Genomic DNA, 15806 nt, shown 5'->3' on the forward strand with positions numbered 1-15806 from the left:
GGGAGAACATGTACACCTACCAGTGAAAAAGATCATCCCTTTCCATGTCGAGGATTATGTTTTCATCTGGGATTACAGATCATAATGTTAAGATCGGGGCACTGGCTGGGGTTTTAATGGTAATGGTTAATACTCTGGACTTAACTCTATTTAAAAGCCTTCCACCAAGACAACCAGTACACATTTGGAGTAGAATCAGTCAGGACCATCATTTCCACTGCACAAACAGTAGTTCTGTTAAAAAGGGTATTGAAGGGTTTCTTCATCAATTACAGGAAGTAGTTTTGGCTAACTTTCTGCACATTTCATCTAGTTTTCAGCAGAGGACAGTTCACCTTTTTTTTTTTCTTATTCATTTTTCATGATAGCAGCTGCTGAAATGGACTCAAAATCTGAAGCTACCAAGACGGCGCTGGTAAGACCTTTTGTAGAAAAACATTAATTCATTTAAGTCTGTGTACATTTTGCCATCAGTGCATTTTCTGTTCCTTACAGTCTTGACTGATGTATTAGTTCTTGTGTTAGGTGTTTGTTCAGAATTGTATTTATTTTTAGAAAGTGACCAAAAGAAGTAAATATTTTATGCTGTTCTTTTCCACAGTCCAACTTTTCGCAATGAAATATACTGTAATTAATAAAATTTTGGTGTTACATTCATATTTTGCATTGATCCCCAACATAGGTTCCAGGTGTTATTATATATAGTTCTCTTTAAATTGTGCAATGACCCAAAAGGGTTTGACTGATTGGTATAACTTAGTGCCAAGGATAAACTGTCTATTAGTTGGGATAGTTCACACTATTTTTTTTTCTTTTGGCTGGTGTTCAACAGGAAACGGAACAGGAGAAGATCTTCAACATCATAAGTTCCTCACAGTGTGGACGAATGGATGAACAGCGTTGCGTCTTGAGTCCAGTTAAAAAACAAGTCAAAAATACACCTGCAGGTTGGGACAGCAGACACAAAGATATTATCTGTAATGTATCTGTCCTTTAGTAATTTGATTTCTGATTGTTTCACCCCTGCTCCCCACAGGTTCAAACAATGAGGAGTTCTCCCATACCTTGGACGATAAACAGGGACAACACCTTTGTGTGTCATTGCCAGGGTTAAACTACCAGGTACTAGACTAAAGGGTTTAGTGCATGCACCTGCACAGGTAGTGTGATGAAATAAATGGCTGAAGTCTACTCCAAATGTGACTTGTTTTCTCAGGAACCTTTGAGTGACCATCACGGCTCTGCACCTGAGATCTCTGTCACCGAAAGTACTCCAGATACAAACAGGAAGCATCTGTTTGTACCAGTAAACCAATTACAGGTCCCCCCTCAACGTGACCACTCCAATACTATAAAGGTCTGTTCTGTCCTACTGCATCATTCTGGGTGCTTTAATGATTACGGACTTCTTTAACTATGTGGTATTAAAAAACTTTATCACGCTGTTTTTGTCCAATAGACAGAAACACCTGATGAACAACAGAAGTTTGTGAATATGATCAGCCATGGCCAGCGTGGACGCATGGATGACCAGCGCTGTTCCTTGGATCCTAGCAGGAGTGCTCCCTGCACACCCAAACACACAGACAGAAAGCCTGCTGCAAGTACAAACACAGGTGATAATTAAAACTCATTGTATATATAAATGGGTGGGTGGGTCTCCCGAAGACCCAACTTCAGAAGATGGCCCACACTTTCATTATTTTATGATGTTTTATGTCATCACATAATTAATTTTAATTGTGCCTGTTTTAGGATCATGGGTTTACTCTTTCATTTATATTAATATTTTAGCACTTTTATCTTAGTTCTTAATTTTATATGTATATGGGTGGAGGACTCCCGTGTTTCTCATTGTATTTTTTGTTCTGTATATGCTTGCTTGAAGCTTGAAAAGTGCTTTACGAATAAAATTATGATAATTATTATTATAAATTTCTGTCTTTATCAACATTTCCAGAGGTGTGTTGACAGTTCCATTTTCATTGTAATTTTCATTTAAGTTCTCTTTCTATGTACTTCACCTATTTTCACGTTTTATCTTTCCAGCTTCAGATTCTGAAAAGTTGTTCAACCTCCTGGCTAACTCTCAGAGCAGTCGACTTGATGACCAGCGAGTGTCTCTTCCGTCATTACCAGGAGTACGGAAGGAAAATGCCACATCTACTGCAGGAGGAGATTCAAACAGCTTGTGTGACATGGTCTCTAAAGCCCAGGTTAGTGCAAAATATTTTAAATGTTAATAGAAATTGATAATTACCAAAATACTGCAGTGATATCAGTTCTGGCTTTAACAAATATGAAACTAGAATGTGGAATAAACAAAATGTACTATGTAAGATGATACAAAAAGGCAGCCATACATTTACAGAAAGCAGGTCACTCCTCCCAATGTCAGGTCAAAGCATGCCACTGTCTTCACATAGGACAGTTTTACTGAAAACTGTGATATGTCATTTGTAAAATTCTAACCAGAGCGTAGATTCTTTAAGTCATGTTATTACACAAAACCATAATGAATTCAATGTTGTGTGGAACGTTATGTGTTAAAGAAATGTGTCTGCTGATCAATAATGATTGCCTAATGCCTTTTCAGGGTTCCAGAATGGATGACCAAAGATGCTCGCTAACTCCAATAACCCACCAGACCCAGAGCTCAAAAAATGATAAATCTATGTCTGGTATAGGCCCTCCACGTTCAAGCTCTTTCAGCCCCAGCTCAGACGTAGAACGACCAAAGAGTAAAGATAAAGAATCTCAAAAACAGGTATATGAAGTTAAGCTACTTAGGTAAATTACAAAATTTTAAAACAATGTTTTAGATCTGTAATATGAATGTCCATTTGTGTTTGCATGTGATTTATATTTCAGATTATTTAATTACTGAGCTTATTATGCACTGTACACTTTTTTCACATCTAGGTTTTGACTGAGCAGGAAGATTTGTTAACCTTAATGAGTAATTCCCAGCGTGGGCGAATGGACGAACAGCGATGTGTCTTAAATGTTAGTGCCCAGTCCACACCCAAACATAAGCCCAGTCAGAGCACGCCGCCCAAAGGTTAGAATGCAAACACGTTCATGTTAATTCAGTGGTCTTTCATGTTGTAATGTAATCACTGTTTACACATTTTATCATAAAACCAATATGTTGCTTTTTCACCTTTCCAGATTCAGAATCTGAAAAGTTGTTCAACCTCCTGGCTAACTCTCAAGGCAGTCGACTTGATGACCAGCGGGTGTCCCTTCCGTCATTACCAGGAGTACGGAATGAAAATGCCACATCTACTGCAGGAGGAGATTCAAACTATTTGTGTTACATGGTCTCTAAAGCCCAGGTTAGTCCTTTCCTTTTTCAAAGAAACAAAATATTTTATATTTTGATAAGTACCAAAATACTGCAGTGATATCAGTTCTGGCTTTAAATTTTGCACAAATATGAAACTAGAATGTGGTCAAAATAAAATGTACTATGTAAGGTGACACAAAAAGGCAGCCATACATTTACAGAAAGCAGGTCACTCCTCCCAATGTCAGGTCAAAACATGCCACTGTCTTCACATAGGACAGTTTTTCTGAAAACTGATATCTCATTTGTAAAATTCTAACCAGTGGACAGTGTGGCTTTCTAGAGTGTAGATTCTTTAAATCATATTATTACACAAAACCATTATGAACTCAGTGTTGTGTGGAATGTTATGTGTTAAAGAAATGTGTCTGCTGATCAATAATGATTGCCTAATGCCTTTTCAGGGTTCCAGAATGGATGACCAAAGATGCTCGCTAAGTCCAATAACCCACCAGACCCAGAGCTCAAAAAATGATAAATCTACGTCTGGTATAGGCCCTCCACGTTCAAGCTCTTTCAGCCCCAGCTCAGACGTAGAACGACCAAAGAGTAAAGATAAAGAATCTCAAAAACAGGTATATGATCAAGTTACTGCTATCATTTTTAACCCCAAGAGGTAAATTACATTAAATTACAAAAAACAACAATTCATATTAGATCTGCAATCTGAATGTCCATTTATGTATGCATTGAAGTTATATTTCAGATTATTTACTTACTGAGCTAAGTATGCATTGTACACTTTTCTCACAGGTCTTGGCTTCGCCTGAGCAGGAAGATTTGTTTACCTTAATGAATAATTCCCAGCGTGGGCGAATGGACGAACAGCGATGTGTCTTAAATGTTAGTGCCCAGTCCACACCCAAACATAAGCCCAGTCAGAGCACGCCGCCCAAAGGTTAGAATGCAAACACGTTCATGTTAATTCAGTGGTCTTTCATGTTGTAATGTAATCACTGTTTACACATTTTATCATAAAACCAATATGTTGCTTTTACCTTTCCAGATTCAGAATCTGAAAAGTTGTTCAACCTCCTGGCTAACTCTCAAGGCAGTCGACTTGATGACCAGCGGGTGTCCCTTCCGTCATTACCAGGAGTACGGAAGGAAAATGCCACATCTACTGCAGGAGGAGATTCAAACTATTTGTGTTACATGGTCTCTAAAGCCCAGGTTAGTCCTTTCCTTTTTCAAAGAAACAAAATATTTTATATTTTGATAGAAATTGATAAGTACCAAAATACTTCAGTGATATGAGTTCTGGCTTTAAATTTTGCACAAATATGAAACTAGAATGTGGTCAAAATAAAATGTACTATGTAAGGTGACACAAAAAGGCAGCCATACATTTACAGAAAGCAGGTCACTCCTCCCAATGTCAGGTCAAAGCATGTCACTGTCTTCACATAGGACAGTTTTACTGAAAACTGATATCTCATTTGTAAAATTCTAACCAGTGGACAGTGTGGCTTTCTAGAGTGTAGATTCTTTAAATCATATTATTACACAAAACCATTATGAACTCAGTGTTGTGTGGAATGTTATGTGTTAAAGAAATGTGTCTGCTGATCAATAATGATTGCCTAATGCCTTTTCAGGGTTCCAGAATGGATGACCAAAGATGCTCGCTAAGTCCAATAACCCACCAGACCCAGAGCTCAAAAAATGATAAATCTATGTCTGGTATAAGCCCTCCACGTTCAAGCTCTTTCAGCCCCAGCTCAGACGTAGAACGACCAAAGAGTAAAGATAAAGAATCTCAAAAACAGGTATATGATCAAGTTACTGCTATCATTTTTAACCCCAAGAGGTAAATTACATTAAATTACAAAAAACAACAATTCATATTAGATCTGCAATCTGAATGTCCATTTATGTATGCATTAAAGTTATATTTCAGATTATTTACTTACTGAGCTAAATATGCATTGTACACTTTTCTCACAGGTCTTGGCTTCGCCTGAGCAGGAAGATTTGTTTACCTTAATGAATAATTCCCAGCGTGGGCGAATGGACGAACAGCGATGTGTCTTAAATGTTAGTGCCCAGTCCACACCCAAACATAAGCCCAGTGAGAGCACGCCGCCCAAAGGTTAGAATGCAACCATGTTCATATTAATTCAGTGGTCTTTCATGTTGTAATGCAATCACTGTTTACACATTTTATCATAAAACCAATATGTGGCTTTTTCACCTTTCTAGATTCAGAATCTGAAAAGTTGTTCAACCTTCTGGCTAACTCTCAGGGTAGTCGACTTGATGACCAGCGAGTGTCTCTTCCGTCATTACCAGGAGTACGGAATGGAGGTACCACATCAACATCTACTGCTGCAGAGAAGGATACAAGCTACTTGTGTTACATGGTCTCCAAAGTCCAGGTTGGTTCCAGATATAGCATAGTGTAAACACCACTGTGAACGGTTATTGATAGTTTTTGTCTTTAGTCTTCAAGCTTTTTTAGTTTGTTGCAGATATAGAATATGTTTAACAATACATCCAACTGCTTTGATCCAACATAACAAAAAATATTCTAATTTCCGCCCACAGGGTTCAAGGATGGATGAACAGAGATGTTCTGTGCCCCAGATCTCCCAGAATCTGGGTACCCCATCTACTCAGCGTAAAGATCACCCCATTTCAGATGCATCTGATAAACCTACCCAGATCTCTTCCTCCTTAAACCGTGTCAAAACTGACCAACATCAGCAGGTAAGATGTCATGCATTTTTTTCTCCTGATTATTTTATTGTCTGTTGGATAAGTTGTTTGTGAGTTGTCCCACTCATTACTTTTCTTTGTTTAAATATTTTTTAGGAGGCATCTCCAGCTGAGCAGGAAAAGCTCTTTAAAATGATAAGTCATTCACAAGGTGGACGTATGGATGAGCAACGTTGCTCTTTACAACCCAGAAGTACACCTGCCACACCCACACACAATGGAAGTGCTATAAATAATGTACCCACAGGTCAGGAAAAAAAAGCAGTCAGATCAAGTATGTGTTTGTCTCTCTCCAAGATGTCACATAAATAACTCTTGACTCTCCATAACAGGTACAGATGCTGACGCATTCTTCAAAATCATTTCCTCCAGTCAGGGACGACGGCTAGATGATCAGCGTGTTACACTTCCTACCCTGCCAGGGATAAGTGGGAACACTGAAAGAAAAGAGAATGGTAGAAATACAAAGGCTACAACACCAGTAAGTCACACAGAATTTCATTACTGATGATAGTGAATGGTATACAAGACATGATATATGTCAGTGTATGGGCACATTCTTGTGTTTACAGTGTTAAGTGCCTAACTCAAGAAGTATTCATGGCTGAAATGTCATACTTGGACCATAGGTTCCCCTTGTTGAAGCTGATTAGATTTTGGAGCACCTTTATGCCTCCAAATTTAGATATGGCTGATGCCCTGGGCATGGACATATTTGCTTAATGGACAGCCTTATACCCATAATTGGTTATGATTTATTAAATCTGAGCTATTATGGCGGAATACTTGACAGCTCAACTGGCCTTTGTTTTCATTTTTTTTCTGCAAGGCTTCCCCACAGCCACCACACATTACTGTGGCTGAAAGTACACCAACAACAACAAGGAAAGACTGTCCCAGACCAACCTCTCAACCCCAAAAGACTTATGCAGAATCTGGTTCCCCCAGAGCCCTACCTAAATCTGCTTCATTTACCCCTGATACAGATTATCAGAAGAAGCAAAATTCCCCAGCACAGGTAAATTGCTCACCTCAAATATAACAACAATAATAATAATGTTTTGTCTTCATTAGAAGTGTGACTACCAGGAGAGGAAAAGGAATATAAATCACAGTCATATATGTCACATTCATTTGCTGTCATTTGTTTAATTATTACTGCATGTAAATGTAGTGACCATACCCTACCCAGATAAGGGTTTCAGTCAGGGGCGATGTGATGCTCCTTTCTTGAAGCTACTTTTGCTATCTGCTTTGATTTTTTTAAGCCTAGTCTTTAAACTTTTCTGGAGTCGGCCACCAATGAATAAAAGACTAAACAATAGTCACTGAAACACTTGAATAAATCAATGACATGCTATTTCTTTACAGATGACAGTAAGGGTGTCCATGAGCTTCACATCACAGCAGGTAAGCTGTGTCTCAGCTTGTGTAGATTGTGAGCTAATTGGCCAAGGTTTTGTCTTAATAAAACATGTGTACCATCATCAAAGCTTATTTGATTCCTATCTGCCTGACAGGAAAATGTTGACCAACCATGTACATTCCCAGAAGTCTTCCTTACTCTAGGAGCACCTGGAGAAAACGTTGTAATCCCACTGAGCCCGGCACCTGGAAGACCCATGTCCTTCAACTTAAACCTTGTCCCTAAAGACGATGTTAAGTCCAGGCACAGCTCTCCAAGCCATGCAAGTCCTGGAAAAGCCCACTCAAGGCCATCATCTCCCAACCCAGGAGCAACCAGTGAAGCACATCCTGAAGCTGTTACCAGCCCTATCAGTCCAGGGGAAGACTGCTTCTCTCTGATTGAGAAGGTTCACACAGCCCATCTGCAGAAGGGGATGGTTCAAGGAGGACAAAAATGCAAAGGGGAGCAAGGGAAAGGAAAGGGAGGTGGAAAGAAAGATAAGAAGAATGGTTGAAATAAACAATAGTCAGGTATGCCACATTGTCAATTATCTATTCAAGAAAATAATGGAGATAAAATGTTAGAAGTCCGTAATTGGCTTGGGAAATAATTTATTAAACAAAGTTAATTATATTTGTAGTTTTCATATTCCTGCACTAAGTATTAGCCCTTGCTGTTTTTATTTTCAGCACTGATGTGATTTGTTGAAGCTTTTCTTTTCTTCTTTGCTAGTTAAATGTTCCATATATATGCAGTATACATTGTCTATTTTGTTTTAAACTCAGTGGTGTGGATAATAACTCATTGCTTTGTTTTTTCAAATGTGAATGCAATGTATACAGTTAAAAATAATATTGCTTTAGTACTTACTGCTATATTTCTGCTATCCAAAAAGAGAAATTATAGGTAGATGGAAATTAAAGCCAGTACTCTGGCAAACAGTGTCAGACAAAAAATGTATAACAATGCAAACGGAAATACCTAAATTAAACCTGATTGCCAATTCATGTTTGCTCTTAATTATTTGATCTACATAATCAACAAATGAGCCTCGAGCCTATTTGTAACATTTCACATAATTACAGAGTTATTAATTTGACACACAAGAAGGTGAAAAGAAAACAGAATTCTTGAGAAATGTTTAACATTTATTGAAGATTTACAGAAAAAAGATTTCAGGGGCTCATATTGTATGAACTCTATTAAAATGCCTCAGCTGGATCTTGTATCTCATTCAGCAGAGTCACTTCCCTGAAAGAAAGAGAGATAGTAAGTCTTTGTAGGCAGTGTTTGTAGGAATGTAAACAATGCATTACATTTTATGGAATGTCAAAACTTTGAGGTTATTATGTATATGGTTATTATACATGTGTATCATATTGGAAGGTAAAAAACATGGTTATATAGATGAATTATATAAATAGGGTTGATATATAACACTGTTAAAGACAATGAAAAAGTTACCTTTCCAGCATCACGGCTCTTGACTCTCAACTTGTTGACTTGAGACTCGGCGATGTCAGCACGCTCCTGTGCCTCCTCCAGCTCATGCTGAACCTTCCTAAGCCTGGACATGTGAGTGTTTGCCTGTTCCTCCTGTGAAGGGTTTAGAGTTATATTGATTTAGTTGTAAGTTGTGATATTATTATAATTAAGCTACATGATTAGTCACATAAATGTAGTTCACTTACAGCCTCCTCAGCCTGTCTCTTGTAGACCTTGACTTTGAGCTGCAGTTTGTCCACCAGATCCTGAAGTCTGGTCACATTCTTCTTGTCCTCCTCAGTCTATACAGATAAAGAATGGTCACTTATTGAGTGTTAAAGCAGAATTAAGCCCTTGCAATAGTGTTTAGATGTTTTATGTAAAAGTGGTAATACAACAGTGTAAAAATACTCTGTTACAAGTAATAGTAGTCCTGAATTCAGATACAATCACTAAAGGTATCAAAAGTACTCATTAAGCAGAGTAATTGGGTTTAATTCCCAGCATAGCTCCACCCAACTTATACCTGACTAGACGTCTAATCAGAGAGGGTAATTGGAAATGTGTGAGTTTAAAGAGTGTCAAAAATGTTTTGTGGAGTAAAAAGTACAATGTTTACCCTCCGAAATGTAGTCTAAATTAGTACTTGAGTAAATTAACTTAGTTAAATTCACCAGTGGAATAAATTTACCTGGTAGGTCAGCTCCTTCACTCTCCTCTCATATTTGCGTACACCTTTAACAGCATCAGCTCCACGTCTCTGCTCAGCCTCAACTTCCGTCTCCAGCTCGCGCACCTGAAACGTCAAAATAAACAATCAGTTAGATGTTTTTTTTTTTTGCAGAGAAGGCTAAATTAATTTGATACATTTAAAGTGTGATTTTATTCTTAAACTGATATGTGAGCATTTATATATAGAGCATACCCGGGACTCCAGTTTTTGGAGCTGCTTCTTGCCACCCTTCATGGCGAGGTTCTCAGCTTCATCCAGACGGTGCTGCAGGTCCTTGACTGTGACCTCCAGGTTCTTCTTCATCCTCTCCAGGTGAGAACTGGTGTCCTGCTCCTTCTTCAGCTCCTCAGCCATCATGGCGGCCTGAAATGATAAATGGTCTCTAATTCACTCATAAGCTATAATAACCTTACACATTATCAGTGGATGTAAACAAAAAACATAACAGCAAATTTGAGATGTAAACTCACATCAGTGATAGCCTTTTTGGCCTTCTCTTCAGCGTTTCTTGCTTCCTGAACTGTATCATCCACTTCACCCTGAACCTGGATGAAGTCAGCCTCCAGCTTCTTCTTGGTGTTCAGAAGACTGGTGTTCTAAATGTTTAAGTAAAGCCATGTTTAATGTGATATTTATAATGTATTGTCAAAATATAAGATGCTTGTGAATTAATGAAAACACACCTGAGAGTGAAGCAGTCCGACACGCTCACTGGCATCAACCAACTCCTGCTCAGCCACTTTGCGTCCTCTCTCTGTCTGCTCCAGAGCGACTCTCAGCTCCTCAATCTCAGCCAGCATCAGGCCATTTCTGCGCTCCACCATGGCAACCTGCTCCTTCATGTCTTCCTGTCCTCTGACAGCATCATCAAGGTGCAGTTGGGCATCCTGACAACAAATAAATAAAAATTCACTTTCTGTACTATTTTTTAAACTTTTTAAAACTAAATTATCATATAAACCTTACCTTGAGCTGTCCCTGGACATTCCTCAGTTGTTTCTGGGCCTCAGCAGCCTGCCTGTTGGCATGGCTAAGCTGAATCTCCATCTCATTCAAGTCTCCCTCCATCTTCTTCTTGACTCTCAGGGCATCATTCCTGCTCCTGACCTCAGCATCAAGAGTGCTTTGCATGGAGTCAGTCACCCTCTGGCTGTTCCTCTTGATCTGCTCCATCTCCTCATCCTTCTCTGACAGCTTCCTGTCAACCTCACTTTTGATCTGGTTGAGCTCAAGCTGAACGCGGAGAATCTTGGACTCCTCATGCTCCAGTGTACCCTGTGAGAAAAGTCAACAAAGTATTGCAAAGAACCAGAACTAATGGCATATAACACTGTAAAATGAACAATATGCGGCAATGAGAAAAAAATTACATATAAAAGAAAGATACCTCTGCTTCCTCTAGGGCAGTCTGAATTTCAGTCTTCTCACTTTCTACAGCCTTCTTGGCTTTTTCCAGCTCATGGATGCTTTTTCCAGTCTCGCCAATCTGTTCAGTCAGATCTGAGATCTCCTCTACACAGTAAATACAAGAAAGATAAGCATTCACAGACTCTTCACAACTGGTAATAAATTATTGCTTTGAATGTATATATCAGTTGACATACGTTGCAGGTTCTTGTTCTCTCTCTTCATTGTCTCCAGCTGATCCAGAGCCTCCTCATAAGAGTTCTTCATCTTGAACAGTTCAGTGCTGAGAGAGCGAGCCTCCTTCTGAGCTCCTTCCAGCTCTGCCTGGCCCTCCTCATACTTCTGCTTCCATTCTGCCAGGACCTAGTATTAAATAGGTTAATAATATGATTAGTTTACTATTTAGGTGTGTGTTTCTTGAGATAAAACTGGTTTTGATGACCATTTTCACCATTTACCTTATCAAAGTTCCTCTGCTTCTTGTCAAGATTGGCAGCCAGAGCATTAGCTCTCTCCACATCAATCATGAGGTCCTCAACCTCACCCTGCAGCCTCTGCTTTGTTTTCTCCAAAGAGGCACACTTTGAGTTCACCGCCTCAATGGATTCCTCAGCATCCTGCAGGCGTTGGGCAAGCTTTTTCCTGTAATCAAGTATTCACAAATTTAATTTAGCAAAGAACTGTGTAGTGGTAAAATATTGAATTAAAAACCTATTTATTCAATAAAAGTTAAAAAAGATGACATACTTTGCCTCCTCCAGCTCCTCAGTGCGTTGGATAGCATCGGTCTCATATTTGGCTCTCCACTGAGCCACCTCGCTGTTGGCCTTGGACATTCCTCGCTGCAGCTCAGCCTTGGCCTCCTGCTCCTCCTCAAACTGCTCTCTGAGCAGATCACAGTCATGGCGGGCTGACTGAACAGCATGGGCCAGGGCATTCTTGGCCTACAAATTCATCATAAGAATCATGACAGTCTTTCCTTTAACATAGTACATACACAAAATATTTTAAGGAACTACTCAATCTTCCAATGGTGACTATAGAAAGTAATTTGATTTTGTTATTTCAACTAAGAAACAGAAACCAAATCAGACCTGATCAGACCATTGTTGTCTGTTGGAAATATCATATGCCTGATACAAAGACAGAAATCCAAAAAACAAATGGCATTTTAAAGTGGACAATGCAAATATAAGATTTTGTACCTTCACTTCCTCCTCAATGTGTCTCTTAAGCTCTTCAATCTGCTGAGTGTATGCCTGTTTGCCTCTGGTGAGCTGGGAAATAAGAGCATCCTTCTCCTCAATCTGGCGAGTAAACTCACCTGAAAGAATAAGAGTAAACATTAGACTTGGATGGCTTCTTTCATATCTGAAGTATTGCTGAAAATGTTTACATTAAATTGAAAACACATTATTTAAAATTATGTTTAAAAGAAACAAATTATACATATGGAATTGTTCTTTAAATAGGACTATATACAATACATAAAAACAGGTAAAATAATATTACATGTAACTATGCCTTTTATTAAATCATCTAAACATTAGTTGTGGGAATAACTGCTATACCTATACAAATCACAGTGCACCCATTTAAACACACAAACCAATCATCATTTTGGACCATTGGAATTAATGATATCTGAACTGAAAATTATTATTGTACCCCACATTTCAAATCTTTGGATACATACCATTCTCTGTTTGCAGTCTGGCTCTCTGTGCACCCAGGTCATTTAACTGGCGAACATTCTCATCATTTTTGGATTTGATTTCACTTAACTGGTCCTCAAGAGTTCGGCACATTTTCTCCAGATTGGCCTGTAATTAGCATGTAATTAACATGAACAAGGAACTTATTGATCAGATATTCTGTATTCAATTGCCACTTTAATTTTTTGGAAATTTGCTAAAATCATGTTGTGTTTTCCTGAAAAACATTAAATACCTTTGCTTTGGCAACAGACTCCATGTTGCTGGAGAGGTCATCAATCTCCATCTTGTACTCGCTCTTTTCCTTCTCCAGCTTCTGCTTGACACGCTGGAGGTTGTCGATCTGCTCTCCCAGCTCTGCAACACTGTCGGCTTGCTTCTTGCGGAGAGCTGCAGCGGTAGCCTCATGCTGCAGGGTTGACTCTTCAAGATCACGACGCAGCTTCTGGAATTCAGCTTCACGCTTCTTGTTCATCTCAATCTGAGCAGCTGTCGCTCCACCAGCTTCCTCAAGCCTCTCGCTGATCTCCTCAAGCTCCCTGGAGAGGTCAGCCCTCTGCTTCTCAACCTTAGCTCGAGCAGCTCTCTCAGCCTCAATCTCTTCTTCCAGCTCCTCAATACGAGCCTAGATTGGATAAAAGAAGGATTATTAACTGGAATATAATGTTTTGTTTTCGATTTACTGAGTTGTCTGATACTGTATGTTTGTTGAATATGTCACCTGGAGCTCCTTGATCTTCTTCTGAAGCTGAGAACAAAGAGACTGTTCATCCTCAATCTTGCTGAGGAGCTGGCTGGTCTCAAAGTCTTTCCTTAATGAGTAAAACAAAAAGGAATACATTTCTATTATTTCTTTCCCTGTATGCAAATGCGGGGATTTCATCACTAACTTATTTTTTCACTTACTTCTTGATTTTCTCCTCAGATTGCTGTTTGTCATTTTCCAGATCCATTATGGATTCCTGGGCCAGCTTCAGATCTCCTTCAAGCTTCCTCTTGGCTCTCTCAAGGTCCATGCGGAGCTTCTTCTCTTGCTCCAGTGATCCCTCAAGCTTAAATAAATAGTTTTTGTATTTTTACAGTACAACATAAACATAAATCTTAAGACCCAAACTACTTTATACTCCTGCTAATGACTTCAAGCACATTTTTGTCTTACATCATCCACTTGCTGTTCTAGCTTTGTCTTGGACTTGGTCAGAGTGTTGACTTTGTCTTCCTCTGCCTGGAGATCATCAAGTGTTTGCTGGTGGGCCTCCTGGAGGGCTTTCTTCTCCTTGCTTAACTTGGCAATAGATTCATCTTGAGATGCCATCTCCTCCGTCAGGTTTTTCACCTGAAAAATGAATGAAAGGTACATTTTAATGCAGCTTAACATCCACACATATTTGAAACCTCTGTAAAAACATGTTTTCATTTGTATCAGTGTATATTTCAGGTTATTTGAACCTTGTTTTCTGTGGCATGTTTCTCCTTCTCCACTTTAGCCAAGGTGAGCTCCAAGTCATCAATGTCTTTCTTCAGCTCAGAGCATTCATCCTCCAGCTTCCTCTTCTTGGCAGTCAGCTCAGCATTGATTTCCTCTTCATCCTCCAGTCTCTCAGTTGTCTCTTTGAGTTTGGCCTCGAGCTGGATCTTGCTCTTGATGAGCCCCTCACACCTTTCCTCAGCATCAGAGAGGTTCTCACCTTCCTATAGTTTGAACATATGCATGGTAGTTTTTTTACTGAAACATCTCAGAAATGTTTCACATAAATTCTACTTTTGCATTTCACTCACAGATGCCACTTGCAGTTGCAGGTCATTCTTTTCCTGCAGCAGGGAAACCATCTTCTCCTCCAGTTCCTTCTTCTTGGCCAGGGCAGTTGCCAGATCTGATTTCATCTTTTCATAGTTCTCCTTCATCTGATGGAGCTCCTTCTCAGTCTCAGCACTCTTCAGAAGGGGCTTGATCTTAAAGTACAGATGCATCCATGGCCAGTTCTTCACATTCATAAATGAACGGATGTTGTACTGGATGGTGAAGATTGCATCTCTAATAAAATAACATCAATTAGTGTATAATGGTTGCTTTTGTTTAATGTCACACAGGAATTTAAGAAACAATTCAGTATGCTGTATGAGAATCCTACCTTCTTTCCATCATTTTAACAAACTCTTTTCTCATGAGGTGTCCTCTGCAGAGAGCCTGAGTCATGGTCACCAGTGTAGCCAGTTTATCATCTCTCATCTCCTCTAGAGTACCCAGCAGACCAGCTTTGAAGAACACCTATGTTGTTAAGTGAAGGAAATCAGTCTTCAGTAAACATGGATACAACAGAACATAAACTTGCCATGGCTACTGATATTGTCCTTAGAAATGTACCTTTGTGTGTCCAAACTTATACTGAGTGTGGTCCACATCAATGGAGCCCAGCAGCTTCTCTGAAGCTTTCTTGTTGTCAATGAACTGTCCCTCGGGGATGACACTGGCATTCAATACTTTGTATCTACAAGAGAAAATTAAGTTTTTACTTATATGCACCTCCCATTTCCTGGTGTTTTATATACCATAATAACACAATAACCAAAATCATCTTGAATTACTTATATTGACAAGTTACCTCTGCTTGAAGTCACCATAGAGGATTCTGCTGGGGAAGCCCTTTCTGCAGATTCTGATGCCTTCCAGCACACCGTTACACCTCAGCTGGTGGATGACCAAGTGGTTCTCCATAAGACCTAGAGATTGTACAAAATTAGACGTGTAATAAGCATTTCTGGAATTTCAGTTCTGAGGAAATTTAGTCTTTGAAAAAAGACAAGGCAACAGCAACACAAAAACAGCAAACCTGGGGTCTTTGATTCATTAGGAATCAGGCAACGCACAAAATGAGGATGAGTGCTCCTCAAGTTGGTCATCAGCTTGCCCAAGTTCTCCTGTGAGGCAAAATATTATCATTTAAAATTAAACTCAACTTTTAAACGCAAACCACTGAAGTTAAATTGAAT

General features: G+C 39.2%; 2 protein-coding genes across 12 annotated transcripts in view; one reads left to right on the forward strand and one right to left on the reverse strand.

Moving 5' to 3' along the window:
• The first annotated feature begins 194 nt into the window (after positions 1-194).
• Positions 195-8482, forward strand: LOC127357091 (sialidase). 7 transcript variants are annotated; one of them, XM_051389273.1, is made up of 21 exons: positions 195-415; positions 833-947; positions 1037-1122; positions 1217-1357; positions 1460-1616; positions 2050-2216; positions 2597-2767; positions 2923-3061; positions 3172-3338; positions 3754-3924; positions 4103-4247; positions 4356-4522; positions 4948-5118; positions 5297-5441; positions 5552-5727; positions 5897-6058; positions 6164-6314; positions 6400-6548; positions 6897-7085; positions 7439-7477; positions 7588-8482. In XM_051389273.1, the coding sequence occupies exons 1-21, from the start codon at positions 362-364 to the stop codon at positions 7987-7989; spliced, it is 3264 nt and encodes a 1087-aa protein (XP_051245233.1). In that variant the 5' UTR covers positions 195-361; the 3' UTR covers positions 7990-8482. The 7 variants fall into 7 exon arrangements, with proteins under 7 accessions (XP_051245233.1, XP_051245239.1, XP_051245237.1 ...); XM_051389279.1 differs by lacking the exons at positions 4356-4522; positions 4948-5118; positions 5297-5441; XM_051389277.1 differs by lacking the exons at positions 4103-4247; positions 4356-4522; positions 4948-5118.
• A 128-nt stretch (positions 8483-8610) lies between these two features.
• Positions 8611-15806, reverse strand: part of LOC127357082 (myosin heavy chain, fast skeletal muscle-like) — a 31432-nt gene continuing 24236 nt past the window's right edge. For all 5 annotated transcript variants that reach the window (XM_051389252.1, XM_051389254.1, XM_051389253.1 and 2 more), the window contains 24 exons: positions 15647-15734; positions 15419-15536; positions 15181-15304; positions 14948-15084; positions 14595-14850; positions 14265-14507; positions 13975-14151; positions 13722-13867; positions 13537-13627; positions 13051-13440; positions 12797-12923; positions 12306-12424; positions 11848-12044; positions 11559-11742; positions 11298-11463; positions 11081-11205; positions 10660-10968; positions 10377-10580; positions 10164-10289; positions 9886-10056; positions 9652-9756; positions 9167-9262; positions 8940-9071; positions 8611-8726 (listed from right to left, as the gene is read on the reverse strand). In XM_051389252.1, the coding sequence (XP_051245212.1) occupies positions 8706-8726; positions 8940-9071; positions 9167-9262; positions 9652-9756; positions 9886-10056; positions 10164-10289; positions 10377-10580; positions 10660-10968; positions 11081-11205; positions 11298-11463; positions 11559-11742; positions 11848-12044; positions 12306-12424; positions 12797-12923; positions 13051-13440; positions 13537-13627; positions 13722-13867; positions 13975-14151; positions 14265-14507; positions 14595-14850; positions 14948-15084; positions 15181-15304; positions 15419-15536; positions 15647-15734 (3852 nt within the window). In that variant the 3' untranslated portion in view covers positions 8611-8705. The remainder of the gene's footprint in view (positions 8727-8939; positions 9072-9166; positions 9263-9651; positions 9757-9885; positions 10057-10163; positions 10290-10376; positions 10581-10659; positions 10969-11080; positions 11206-11297; positions 11464-11558; positions 11743-11847; positions 12045-12305; positions 12425-12796; positions 12924-13050; positions 13441-13536; positions 13628-13721; positions 13868-13974; positions 14152-14264; positions 14508-14594; positions 14851-14947; positions 15085-15180; positions 15305-15418; positions 15537-15646; positions 15735-15806) is intronic.

Source organism: Dicentrarchus labrax, unplaced genomic scaffold, assembly GCF_905237075.1.
Source record: "Dicentrarchus labrax unplaced genomic scaffold, dlabrax2021, whole genome shotgun sequence".
NCBI lineage: Eukaryota > Metazoa > Chordata > Actinopteri > Moronidae > Dicentrarchus > Dicentrarchus labrax.

Excerpts from the sequence above, each read along its gene's own strand:
- LOC127357091 (XM_051389273.1), top strand. The coding sequence starts at position 362 with ATGATAGCAGCTGCTGAAATGGACTCAAAATCTGAAGCTACCAAGACG. Across the intron at positions 3,925-4,102 it reads ATAAAGAATCTCAAAAACAG|GTCTTGGCTTCGCCTGAGCA; the intron begins GTATATGATCAA and ends CTTTTCTCACAG. Across the intron at positions 5,728-5,896 it reads ACATGGTCTCCAAAGTCCAG|GGTTCAAGGATGGATGAACA; the intron begins GTTGGTTCCAGA and ends TTCCGCCCACAG.